This window comes from Caenorhabditis remanei, chromosome IV (assembly GCF_010183535.1).
Source record: "Caenorhabditis remanei strain PX506 chromosome IV, whole genome shotgun sequence".
NCBI lineage: Eukaryota > Metazoa > Nematoda > Chromadorea > Rhabditida > Rhabditidae > Caenorhabditis > Caenorhabditis remanei.
Window position 1 is genome coordinate 25,755,001 of NC_071331.1, and position 11,793 is coordinate 25,766,793.

At 41.1% G+C, this 11,793-nt stretch overlaps 6 protein-coding genes across 6 annotated transcripts; 5 read left to right on the plus strand and 1 right to left on the minus strand.

Moving 5' to 3' along the window:
- Window positions 1–154: 154 nt before the first annotated feature.
- Window positions 155–1,172, plus strand: GCK72_016367 (uncharacterized protein; the record flags this gene model as incomplete). The annotated part of the gene is made up of 2 exons (XM_053731466.1): window positions 155–228; window positions 890–1,172. The coding sequence occupies 2 exons, from the start codon at window positions 155–157 to the stop codon at window positions 1,170–1,172; spliced, it is 357 nt and encodes a 118-aa protein (XP_053586238.1).
- Window positions 362–2,481, minus strand: GCK72_016368 (uncharacterized protein; the record flags this gene model as incomplete). The annotated part of the gene is made up of 4 exons (XM_053731467.1): window positions 362–476; window positions 537–610; window positions 869–1,168; window positions 2,416–2,481. 4 exons carry the CDS (start codon window positions 2,479–2,481, stop codon window positions 362–364), a joined length of 555 nt encoding a protein of 184 aa, XP_053586239.1.
- Window positions 2,482–2,921: 440 nt separating this feature from the next.
- GCK72_016369 (uncharacterized protein) lies at window positions 2,922–4,167 on the plus strand (the record flags this gene model as incomplete). The annotated part of the gene is made up of 3 exons (XM_003096166.2): window positions 2,922–3,063; window positions 3,429–3,848; window positions 3,968–4,167. 3 exons carry the CDS (start codon window positions 2,922–2,924, stop codon window positions 4,165–4,167), a joined length of 762 nt encoding a protein of 253 aa, XP_003096214.2.
- Window positions 4,168–4,331: 164 nt separating this feature from the next.
- GCK72_016370 (uncharacterized protein) lies at window positions 4,332–4,966 on the plus strand (the record flags this gene model as incomplete). Its single annotated transcript, XM_053731468.1, has 2 exons — window positions 4,332–4,412; window positions 4,565–4,966. 2 exons carry the CDS (start codon window positions 4,332–4,334, stop codon window positions 4,964–4,966), a joined length of 483 nt encoding a protein of 160 aa, XP_053586240.1.
- A 1,876-nt stretch (window positions 4,967–6,842) lies between these two features.
- GCK72_016371 (uncharacterized protein) lies at window positions 6,843–7,755 on the plus strand (the record flags this gene model as incomplete). Its single annotated transcript, XM_053731469.1, has 3 exons — window positions 6,843–6,971; window positions 7,020–7,262; window positions 7,648–7,755. The coding sequence occupies 3 exons, from the start codon at window positions 6,843–6,845 to the stop codon at window positions 7,753–7,755; spliced, it is 480 nt and encodes a 159-aa protein (XP_053586241.1).
- Window positions 7,756–11,298: 3,543 nt separating this feature from the next.
- Window positions 11,299–11,569, plus strand: GCK72_016372 (uncharacterized protein; the record flags this gene model as incomplete). The annotated part of the gene is made up of 2 exons (XM_053731470.1): window positions 11,299–11,400; window positions 11,468–11,569. 2 exons carry the CDS (start codon window positions 11,299–11,301, stop codon window positions 11,567–11,569), a joined length of 204 nt encoding a protein of 67 aa, XP_053586242.1.
- Between the last annotated feature and the right edge of the window lie 224 nt (window positions 11,570–11,793).

The window sequence follows — 11,793 nt, forward strand, 5'->3', positions numbered from 1 at the left end:
ATTTCTAAAGGCGCATATCTCAAAAAGAAGGGGAGTCACTAAAAAGTTGCCAACGAATTAAATATGCAGAAATTTTTGTAGATTATTTATGTAGTTGACAATTGTTTTATAGAATAGCTTGTTAAGCATTGGCCATTACTAAAGTCCAATTAAAATGAATATTTATTTAGACAAACCAGGAAGTGGTGGTCGTGAGCATGTTTTGGAGTGCAAAGCCAAGAAAAGTGGGTGGGTGTGGGAAATTAATTATAAATATATAGAAATAATTAGAATACACTTAGACAGAGAGACGAGATGAGAAGAGAGAAACGGGCGGGATTTAAAATAGATAATATTTAATTATAATCAGATATTTAATTACTTATTCGTCTGTGGCTTTTGCGACAATGCACGTTTGCTGTTGACTTCCGTCGGCACAGTAATCCGAGGAGGACGAGGCGAAGTCGTTCTCTCCTTCGATGCAGGTGACGAGGTATCTAAGAATGAAGGGATTCATTTTTGGAGGAACGTGAAAATTTGAGGATTTCTGGTATTACCTGACTCCAGCATACTTCTCCTTAAGACTGGCGACAATATTGTCTCGGGACTCAGTGGTTGTAGTGCGGACTCCCTGAAAATGGATTGTGTAAGATGATGGCATAGAAACCCAATTTTTGAGAAAACTAGGCCATGTAAATCATTATTGAAAAACTGAAGTTTCAGGCTACAATTTTGTTTTAGTTAATCTGAAAACTTTTATTTTGGAGAAGGTTACACGAGTTTGGTGCCCTAGTGATACCCAGGCCAGCAAGGCTCAAACTCAATTAATTTTTCAAAAATATGAACCAATCGATAGCTTTAAGTCTCAGCTATCAGAATCCTAACTCACATTCAAGATAATCTTTCTTAGCTCTGGATCAGTGCACTTGGAGTCCTCGCTGACAGCTCTCTTCTTTCTTCCACATCCGCATCCACCTCCACATGGTGGTGGTGGTGGAGGTGGGAGTTTAAGTGTGGGCACGTTGAATGAGATAACAGAGCATCCGAGTGTTGGGAGACATCCTCCGCCACCTCCACCACCACATCCTCCTCCACATCCACCTCCACAGCCACCGCCGCCGCCTCCGCCTCCTGGGAAGAGGAACGCCTGGGTGGAGATGATGAGAACGGCTAGGGTTACCACGAATCTCTGAAAAATTTTTCATAAAAATACAGAACTTTAAATTTGTCCTCCCGATGTTGATTTTTTGTCACAAAACCAATTATTTTCATAATATACGTTTCATGACGTTTCAGAAAAGTATAAGAATGATGTACTTATGAGAATTTAGGACTTTTGACCCAAGAACAGGGTCAAAAATTTGAAATATCCAAAATACGCGATAATTATACTCACCTAAATCGGCTTACCACCTTGAGTTCAAAAATACATCTAATTAAAAGTTAACAACTTTTCATTCTTTAGACTGTTGAAAAAACAGGCTTTACTAAAGTTTGATACCACTAAAATTCACCGTAATTGAGTGTTATTCAGTCAAATCGTTTTGAAACTTTGATTTTCAGAATCTATGTGTCAAAACATCTAACAAAAGTATAATCATGACACGTTTCACACTCAATCTGCGAGAAATTTAAAATAAAATTATATTGGAACATGATTATACTTCATTTAATAATTAAGTAATAATTAGAAAAATTTTATTCAGTTTAGTGACAGACTCTAACTCATTGATGACATACCATATCAGCTTCTAGAGAATTCCTTCACAGCTATCGAAGTCTCACTTTTATCCAAAAGTGGTAAGCAAAATGGCAGAATTAGGATAGATATCCTCGTATTTATAAACCTCCCCTTTGTCTCAAAGACGGCCGCCCGCCTCTCTGGTAACCAGTTCTTTTTCTGAATGAAGAAGGAATAAGAGATGAGATCTGTATGCCAATCACTATTCCTCCCACACAGTATGATATCTTTGAATGGTTAGACGAATCGAGTTTGAATATTCATATATTCTGTCAGAAGAGGGGGGATTCTGAGGGGTGACGTCTTCAGAGAAGAAGAAGAAGCGACCCGGCTTATCACACTGATTGCATCAGTCAACTGGTATACAATGGGGGATGCCAAACTGAGACGGTCTTACTCTTATCCGTCATTGACATCTCCCCTTCTCGACACTTTTCCTTTTTGTTGTGTTGGATTGTTATCTGAAGTGTGAAGAAGCAAATTGAAGTGGAATGGGGGATAGATGATCGGGATGGAGATGGCATTTTTCGGATTTGCATGTTTTTGTTTGAGGAGGGATTTCAAAGTTTGTTGACAGTTTACTTGTCGTTACGGTCTTTTAGGGATAATATCCATATTTTGCTAATGAGTATGTCCAATTTAAGAAATGTTGTTTTTGAGTCGTATTTTGTAGTATTAGTTTTTGTATTACTTACTTTTTTCAGGATTCGACCAACTATCTTTATAATCACATCACATCTTTCTACAAAACCCCACACCATCAATCATTACTCCCAAAGTTCTCCGCTTATCTCATGCCGATCGGAGTAATGATTCAAACTAACTAGTTATTATGTGTTCATCTCAGTTACGATAATCCAGATATGTACATGATAGTAATGAAGTGGTTACAGATAGCCGGAGGCTAACATGATAAGCATTTTCCCTCTGGCGTAGTCGACTTTCACTATTTTTAATCGGAAACATTAGAAAGGGAGGGGGACTAATGCGGTTCGAAAAAAAAGAAGAGCGTCAAAGGCACGCCAGTTCTTGATTTTTGGTATTTTCTTGGTCTTTTGTGTGTCGCTATCTTATCAGTCGCCTGATCGTTTTGTTTACATTTACATATTGATTGCACGAGAAAAAATTATTAGATAACAAACTTTACCGACTAATTACTCTCATAACTTTCTATATTTTTCCTAATATCCAGCCTAAAACTATGTCAGATTTCCCGTCCGAAGCCTACACAGAGGCGCAACAAAAATGGCTGGGAAGGGACCATCTAATCACTCCGACGATTCAAAAAGCATTTGGCGATATATTGGAGGGGAAGAAAGTGTTGGATGTCGGTTGTGGCAATGGTAAGGGTTTTTAGCTATCTGCTAGTTTTTGAGTCATCAGAAATGATCAATTTTTACTGAAGTTATGAGGCTGGCCTAGAAACCCAAACTTTGAGAAATTTTGGTCAGCTGTGCTATATACCAACTGATAGATTTAAATTCAAGGTATTTTGGAGTTTTTTATTCATAGAAAATGTTAAATTTTCAGCTAGTTACAATGTTTTGAAAATGATGGCCTAAGTTTGGATTCCTAGGCCATCAAATTCAACATTTTTAGATTTTGAAAAAAGGAGCAAAACTCCTATTTTTCTAGCTTTTGTTTTATGTATAACATAGTCTAGGCTTTCATATTCTTCTAGGCGGCCACCTAATTATTTTTTTTCCAGGTCACTATTCCTTCGATTTCTTGCGCTGGGGTGCCCACCAAGTGACAGGAATCGACAATTCAGAGGAGATGATTCAGATATGTAATTCCACGGATTCTGATTCGTTGGATACTCAAAATATTGATTTCCACAAAGCGGACATCACAGATTTCTCGCTTCCCGAAAACGAGTATGACGTGGCAACTGCATTCTTCGTTTTGCAGTTTCTCCACGAAAAAGACGACGTGGCGAAGGCGATTCAGAACATTTCACGCCATCTGAAAACCGGAGGAACGCTTTTCGGTTTGATTCCAAACGGAGTTCAAGGAGTTACGCTCCCGAGAGATATGGGAGTGAAATTGGGAGCTCAGATAGAGAAGACTCCAGGAAGCTCGTTTGTCGACGGAGAAGTTGTCGGAATTCATTTTTATGCAAATGGAGGTAAGATTCTGATTGTCAGCAGCTAAACATCTAATTATTTAATTAAAATCTGAATAGTTATGAAATTTCGAAAATGTTCAAATATCGCGAATATGAGTTTCAGACTCTTCCTATTCCAGAAGTTTGTGGCAGCTCTAAAATTGCCCTTCACTCTCGCCAATTCTACGAGAAATGCTTCAAGGATGCTGGATTCTCCGAGATCGAATGGATTGCTCCCCACTTTACTGATCATGCGAAGAGCCTTCTGGGGGAAGAATTCTGTGACCAATTTTTAAATCCCAATCCATGTGATATTATGTTCAAGTGTGTCAAAAAATAATATCACATTAAAAGTGCTGTTGTCGTCGTCATGGAGGAAACAAGTTTTTTTTTATGTATTCGTTTTCATATTTTCATATAAAAATTAATGAGGTTATATATGTTAGTCAATATAATAAAAGAGAAAACTCCCGCCGGGAAATTTCATTTCCAGATACATTCGAAATGAAGGACCGTCCAGTTTTCATTCTATTTCTTACTTGTGTTTTTATTGACATGGTGTCGGCCGGGAGAGTGATGAAAGTGGTGAGTTTCGGGTATTATTAAAAAGTTGAAGACAAGAAAATTCTGAATAAACTTGAATAAATTCCAAACTGACAGAGTTAGAACAGTTAATCAGTATTGTATGTCAAAAAGCTTTTATCTTATTTATTTCATCCACATGTCTTCTTATTAAGGAACCCCTCGACTACAACCTGGAAATCGACAAAACCCTTTCTGGTATCGAGTCCTCGGTTCGTAATCAGAGTGACAACGACTTCCAAACGTATTTCTCTGAAAGTTTCGACTCAATCGATTGGTACCGCAAATTTCTGGGAAAACTGACTCCCGATCAAGCCGCTACATACTCGGTAAGCCCCGAACCCGACATCCAACTATCTCTTTTTCAGCTCTCCCGCTTTGGCGACGTAAAAGATGAGCGGGCCGTGCAGTTTACGGAATCCGTGAAGTTGAATGATACATCAATCAGAAGAACTCCATTTGACGCCGTATTTTTGGAAGTGGAGAACGAGAGACGATTGGTGATTGATTCGTTGATGGTGCATGATGGGAAATATGCCAATGAGGAGGAGCATTGAAATATTTGGCTCTATTACAGTTTAGGCGTCCTTTGAAAACTTGAACGTCCCTTAAAACACTTAGACGTCCCTTAAAACACTTAGACGTCCCTTAAAACACTTAGACGTCCCTTAAAACACTTAGACGTCCCTTGAAACATTTAGACGTCCTTTGAGGCCCAAATTTTTTTCCTGTAAATTGAAACGTCCTTTGGAATGTTTAAACGTCCCAAAAAACATTTAAACGTCCTTTGAAATCCGAAAAATTGTCGGAAAAATTAAGACGTCCCAAAAATTATTTAGACGTCCCAAAAAATGTTTAGACGTCCCAAAAAATGTTTAGACGTCCTTTGATATCCCACATTAGGATAAATAATATTTAGACGTCCCAAAAAACATTTAGACGTCCCAAAAAATGTTTAGACGTCCCAAAAAATATTTAGACGTCCCAAAAAATATTTAGACGTCCCTTTAAATCCCAAAATTTGGTGCTAAATATTTAGACGTCCCAAAAAATGTTTAGACGTCCCAAAAAATAATTAGACGTCCCAAAAAATGTTTAGACGTCCCTTCAACACTAAAAGCTACTGAAAGTGTTCAAGGGACGTCTAAACATTTTTTGGGACGTCTAATTATTTTTTGGGACGTCTAAATATTTAAAACCAAATTTTGGGATATCAAAGGACGTCTAAATATTTTTTGGGACGTCTAAATATTTTTTGGGACGTCTAAATGTTTTTTGGGACGTCTAAATATTATTTATCCTAATGTGGGATATCAAAGGACGTCTAAACTATTTTTGGGACGTCTAAACATTTTTTGGGACGTCTAAATAATTTTTGGGACGTCTAATCATTCGAAACCTAATTCTGGGACGTCAAAGGACGTCTAAATGTTTTAAGGGACGTCTATATGTTTTTTGGGACGTCTAAACATTTTTTGGGACGTCTAAACATTTCGGACGACTTTTGGGTCTCCAAAGGACGTCCAAGTTTTTTGAGGGACGTCTAAATGTTTCAAGGGACGTCAAAGTGTTTTAAGGGACGTCTAAGTGTTTCAAGGGACGTCTAAGTGTTTTAAGGGACGTCTAAGTGTTTTAAGGGACGTTCAAGTTTTCAAAGGACGCTTAAACTGTAATAGAGCCAAATATTTTTTTTTACTTTAAAATTTTAAGTAGTTATTAATAAATAGATTATGCATGCTTTATTGTTTGCCTGTACGTCCACGAGTTTGCTGTCCGGATGTCAAAACTAGTAAAATATGTGGTATGTTATGTATATTACTTTTGTAGTTGAACACTTTTTGATAACTATTAATTCAAAAGAGTTATAAGAGCTAGAAAAAGACGGAGAGATGAATAAAAACAGACCCTTTAGTTGTCAGCCCGGACCACTCAACTTCAGCCACTTGTATCTCTAGAAGAGCGGTGCAACCAAATAACTGTTAACGATTTAGATGTTCAGAATGTTATGTAGATTATCTTCACCTTTTTTACTTTTGACCGCCTTGCTCTTATTAGCTTTCAAAACATGGTCAATTACAAAAATGTAGTTCAAAGTTTAGTAAACATATTCAATACAGAAAAACACTCATGTCACCACAGGACACCGTGACACGCCCTTGAATTATGAAGTAAGCAAGAAGCTCAACCCATTAAATTATCTTATCTCAATCATCCTTCTTTCTAACTTTTCTGTTCTTTTCCAAAAGTTCAAGCAAGCATACACGCTGTGTCTCGCTATCGTATAATGTTGTTTGCCACATCATGTCACATTTTTTCGAGACGACGGCGATAAGATAGTGATGACCTTATGTTAGTCGTGGACAGTTCCTTCATAATTCTTGATTTTTTTTGACCACTGACCACTTCTTTTAATCTAACTCCCTAGTTTCCAGTATGTCCCCCAGAACCGTCTTCATTACTGGCTCCAATCGTGGTATTGGTCTGGGTCTAGTCAGGGAACTCCTCAAGGACAAGGAGATAGAGACCCTTATTGCGGGAGCGAGGAATATTGATGCAGCAAAGGTTGGCTCCACCCATTTTTCTTAAAAATTCAAAATTTCTGTTACTTAGGACCTCCAAGACCTTGCTAAATCCGACTCCCGACTCCATTTAATCTCTGTGGATGTTTCTTGCGATGAGAGTCTTCAGAAGGCTTTGAAGGAAATTGAAGGTCTCGTGGATGACCGAGGTCTAAATCTACTAATCAATAATGCTGCGATTTGCCCGCCTTACCGGACTATCGATCCACCGAACAGAGCTGTTGTGTTGGAGTGTCTGAATGTTAATGCGGTTGGGGCGTTGGTGACGGCGCAGGTAATTTTTCGGTCAGAAGTTAATATATATATATATGGTTCTAGACTGGCACTTTTAGAATTAGCAAGTCAAGACGGTTCAGAAAAATGAGTACCGACAAAGATGGGGTTTGGACTCAATCTGATTAGAAGGGGTCTGAAATTGAAATTCACAGAAACATGGCATGATAATACTTATTCCCACCGTCTTTTCATGCTGATTCATAAAAATCGGATTTAAAAAAATTGAGTTCAGATAGTTTTTCTGAAAGGATTTCGAAAATTTGGAAAATACGCCTCTTTTTATTTTTCATTCAAATTCCTTTGTTTTAAACCCAAAGTTACCAGTTTAAACAGCTATCTAGTATTAGAAACACAACAAAAACCTCATCTCCATGGAATTTCAGCTCTTCCTCCCACTCCTCCGCAAAGCCGCAGCACACACTCCCGGCTCCACCTTCTCCGCTTCCAAAGCAGCCATTCTAAACGTTGGATCAGACAGTGGCTTCGCCTAGGTTCTTCAGCCACGAAACCCATTGGAAGAGAAGAAATCAAAGGAGAGAAGGAACGTGGAATCCGGATGACCCAAGCCACGTCAAAAGGTCAAATATGAACTCTTCTTGAATGATTAAATCAGTTCTAAGTTCTCGTTTTTGCGAAACTCAATAAAAGGTATTTGTTGTGAGTTTAGTGTGTTCTTAGTTCTCAAAGTCTGTTTCTGTCCTAAGTGATAGAAATAGATAACTTGGGGGCCGAACCAAATTAGTTGTAGTAGTAGAAGTCAGACGCTGGTGAAGGTGATAAGACCTGATCCGAGCTCCTTCGCTATTAGAACTATTTCTCAATTCGAATTCGTTTTGAGAGAAAAAAACCTCTCGTTGACTAAATATCAGCGAACGTGCTGTTCCTGTCTCGGAGATCGAAGATCGAAGAGTCGGACAAATAGAAACGGTGAGACCGTGGTGAGATACTTTGGTGTGATATTGGTGAGACGGTGGTGAGAAACGGTGATGTCGTTCAGTACGGAGAGAACTAAAAAGAGAAGCTCGAGTGTTACTTCTTCCGAGAAGTCACGGGCTGTCCAAATGAACGAGGTGAGACTGAAGGAGAGACGCAAGTTGGTGAAGGGATTCACTGACTTTTTGGAGTCTTCGGGTCGTATGGAGAGTGATATGTATGAGGCACTCATGGCGGCGTGCAAAGGCAATGAGAGACAGTCAGAAGTGCTTGTAGAGCCGGTGAAAAAGTACTGTCAGGAGTTGCGAGAACGATTTGAAGAGCTTGGCGGAGAGAGATGGCCGCTAGAGATTATTGGAGTAATGAGGGAAAATGGAGTGGAAACGGTAGAAGAGTTGCGTGAACTCTGTGAGAAAGGCGTAGAAATGGTGCCAGGTGGCATCGTGGAGAATGCCAACAAGGCCCAGGATGAGTTGGCATTGTTACAAGATGCTTGGAATGAGGAGAGAGAGACGTTGTTTAGAGAATTGAACAAGCTGAAAGAGGAGAAGAGATTGGCTGAGGAGGCTGTCTCGAAGTACAAAAAGACGCTAAAGGAGGAGCGTGAGGCAAGTAGCGAGTTGAGAGGACTGCTCAGAAAGCAGGAAGGTGAGCCTAAGAAGGCTGGGCAGGCCCGTGATACTAAGGAAGTTCCGGTGCCCTCGAGGTTGGAGGTGGTCAGAAAGTGGTCCTCAAGGGATTCGGATGACGAATTCTCGATGCATGGCAGGCGTGGAGAATACTCGGATAGTGAAAGAAGTTGGGGTGAAGATTGGAAGAGTGGCAGAAGTTCCAGGTATAGCGCGGGGAACGAGGTTATGATGGGAATGGTGGCATCTATGGGGAGAATGATGAAGGCGTCGGCGTTGCCAGAGCCAAAAACGTTTGACGGTACTGGGGACTTCAAGGAGTTCAAGAGAGCGTTCTTGCTGAAGTACCAGCAGGTTACGGATGAGGATTATGAGCTAGTAGCCATATTGGAGGAGAGATACTTGAAGGGGGCAGCGAAGTCGTTGTTCAAGTCACTGGGAGATAGGCAGGAGAGGCCGATTGCTGAGTTGTTTGTGGAGTTTGAGAGAAAACTCCGGAAGAGACAGGGGGATGCGAAGGCTGAGGCCTTGCATGAATTCGATCGCCTTCAGAGGGCTCCGGGACAGAAGTTCTGGGAATACCTGGTGGAGGTAGAGAAGTGGTCGAAAAAAGCGTATCCCGAGGTCGAGAAAGCGACGTTGTCGCAGATGAGAACGACAAAGTTGATGAGAGCTACGGAGGATGATGACATGCTGCAGTCGGTGCTTGTAGCTAAACGGTTGGAGTTGCCACTGGCGGCGCAGTATGACCAGTTGAAGGATATTGTACTCCAGAGGGAGAATGAGAAACTGAGGAAGCAAAAAGAGAGAATGGGGAGATTGGGAGATCAGGGAAACAGTGTTGGTCGTCGGTCGCCTGAAGGTAGTAACGATGGTGACAGGAAAACTGTAGGGGAGAGAAGAGATAGTGGAGCGAAAATGAAATGCTTCACTTGTGGAGGAATCGGACATGGTTCCTGGCAATGTGTATCGAAAAGAGTCGATAAAGTGCAGATCCAGGAGGGGACTGTCGAGAATGCTGGGGTGGAAACCGTGGGAATGGTGGAGATGTTGGGACAACGGAGACGGGTTGTCATTGATAGTGGGGCAGTCGTATCGGTGATATCGACTACTGCTTATGAGAGGTTGAAGGCGGGGTGTCGTGACTGGGAAAAGGAAGTTGAAGTGTTCGGAAAGCCGACATTCACAGTTTTGAATGCGTCAAACTCTAAGATGAGAGTCAGGGGGCAGATCAAAATTCCCATGGTGGTCAGAGGGCGGAAAGTGAGAGTAGTTTTCCAGTTGGTTGACAATTGGGTGGAGAGGATACTGATAGGAACTAATGCTTTTGAGAGCATTGGCGTTGAGCTGAAATGGAAAGATCCATATGGTTTGGTGAATGCCGAAGAGAACTCGGCAGAAGTACAGTTCAGTGGAGGTGAGAAGAAACTGGAGAGACCAGGAGAGAAACTTCGGAAGGTTCCGACGGAGGTATCAGAGATACAATGCAAGAGCGTTGCCGTGCGTGGAGAGAGGGGGAGAAGTGCAAGCACGGGTGACGTGGGAGAGGTGTTCAAGTCGGAAGGGGAGAAGGAAAGAAAGAAGGTGAAGATTCGGGCGAGTGTTGCGGTCATCGGACCTAGATTGGAGGCGAGGGGGCCAGGTGTTCTCGAGTATCGTAATAAGACGATAACGGGGTGGACTCAGAAGTTCGATTGGGGAGAAGTGAAGGAGGCAGTGGTGCTTGTTGAGTACACTGATAAGGAGGATGAGAACAGCGAGAGAGTTGAGTTCGTAAAATCAGTTGCGAAGGAAGTGGAGAAAGTCTGGATGATGCCGAGAAGTCTACAATGTGAATTTGGGGACGTCGCCAAAGTGACCGAAAAGTGGAAAATATGGATGGAGAAGTCAGTCAACGTGGAGGTGGTGGATCCGCTGATGCCAGTTGGAAAGCACAAAATACCACTCATCTTGGAGAAGTGGAATCAGAAGTCGCTGGACGGTCTTCGACAGTATCTGCGGATGGCGTTGCCGAATAATTCAACTGGATGTCAGCTGAAGAAGGATGAAACACTCGGACAGGATACCACAATTTGGATTGGAGAGAGTCTTCGGAAAAGGACGCCCGATCGCCGAGAGGAGGGGGAAGTGGCTTCGCCTAGGTTCTTCAGCCACGAAACCCATTGGAAGAGAAGAAATCAAAGGAGAGAAGGAACGTGGAATCCGGATGACCCAAGCCACGTCAAAAGGTCAAATATGAACTCTTCTTGAATGATTAAATCAGTTCTAAGTTCTCGTTTTTGCGAAACTCAATAAAAGGTATTTGTTGTGAGTTTAGTGTGTTCTTAGTTCTCAAAGTCTGTTTCTGTCCTAAGTGATAGAAATAGATAACTAGACTGTGCATCCCAAACATTGAATGTCACCGGATTGTGTGATGACACTGACTTTGCTTACAAAATGAGTAAAACGGCAATGCTCAGCTTCAGCCGATCGATGGTCGCTGATTTCAAGCCATTGGGAACCCCAGTGTTGGTGACAACTATGCATCCAGGATGGGTGTTAACTGAGATGGGCGGTGCAAATGCTAAGATTACTGTAAGTCCTGGATGCTGGAAACTAATAGTAAGACTAATTGGTGAAAATTAGGACTAATTGGTTTCAGATCGAAGAATCAGCTGCAGATATGATGAAAAGCATCGGGAAACTTAGTAAAACACACAATGGAGGATTGTTTGATCGAAACTTGGAGATTATGCCATTTTGATTGATTTTGCAATAAAATTTCAAAATTTTAAAACTGTGAGAAAGAATAGAACATTTAAGAAAGAATCCTAAATTCTATACTAAAAAAGAACTCTATAATCAGGGACCGCAATGAACGTGGGCGGGGTTATTCATTTTCTTCTCTTGGGCCTTCATGGGGAGGATATTGAAATGTTTGGTGGACTGCCCTGAGAGCCCAGAACGCTAAAAGCTATGAAAATACTA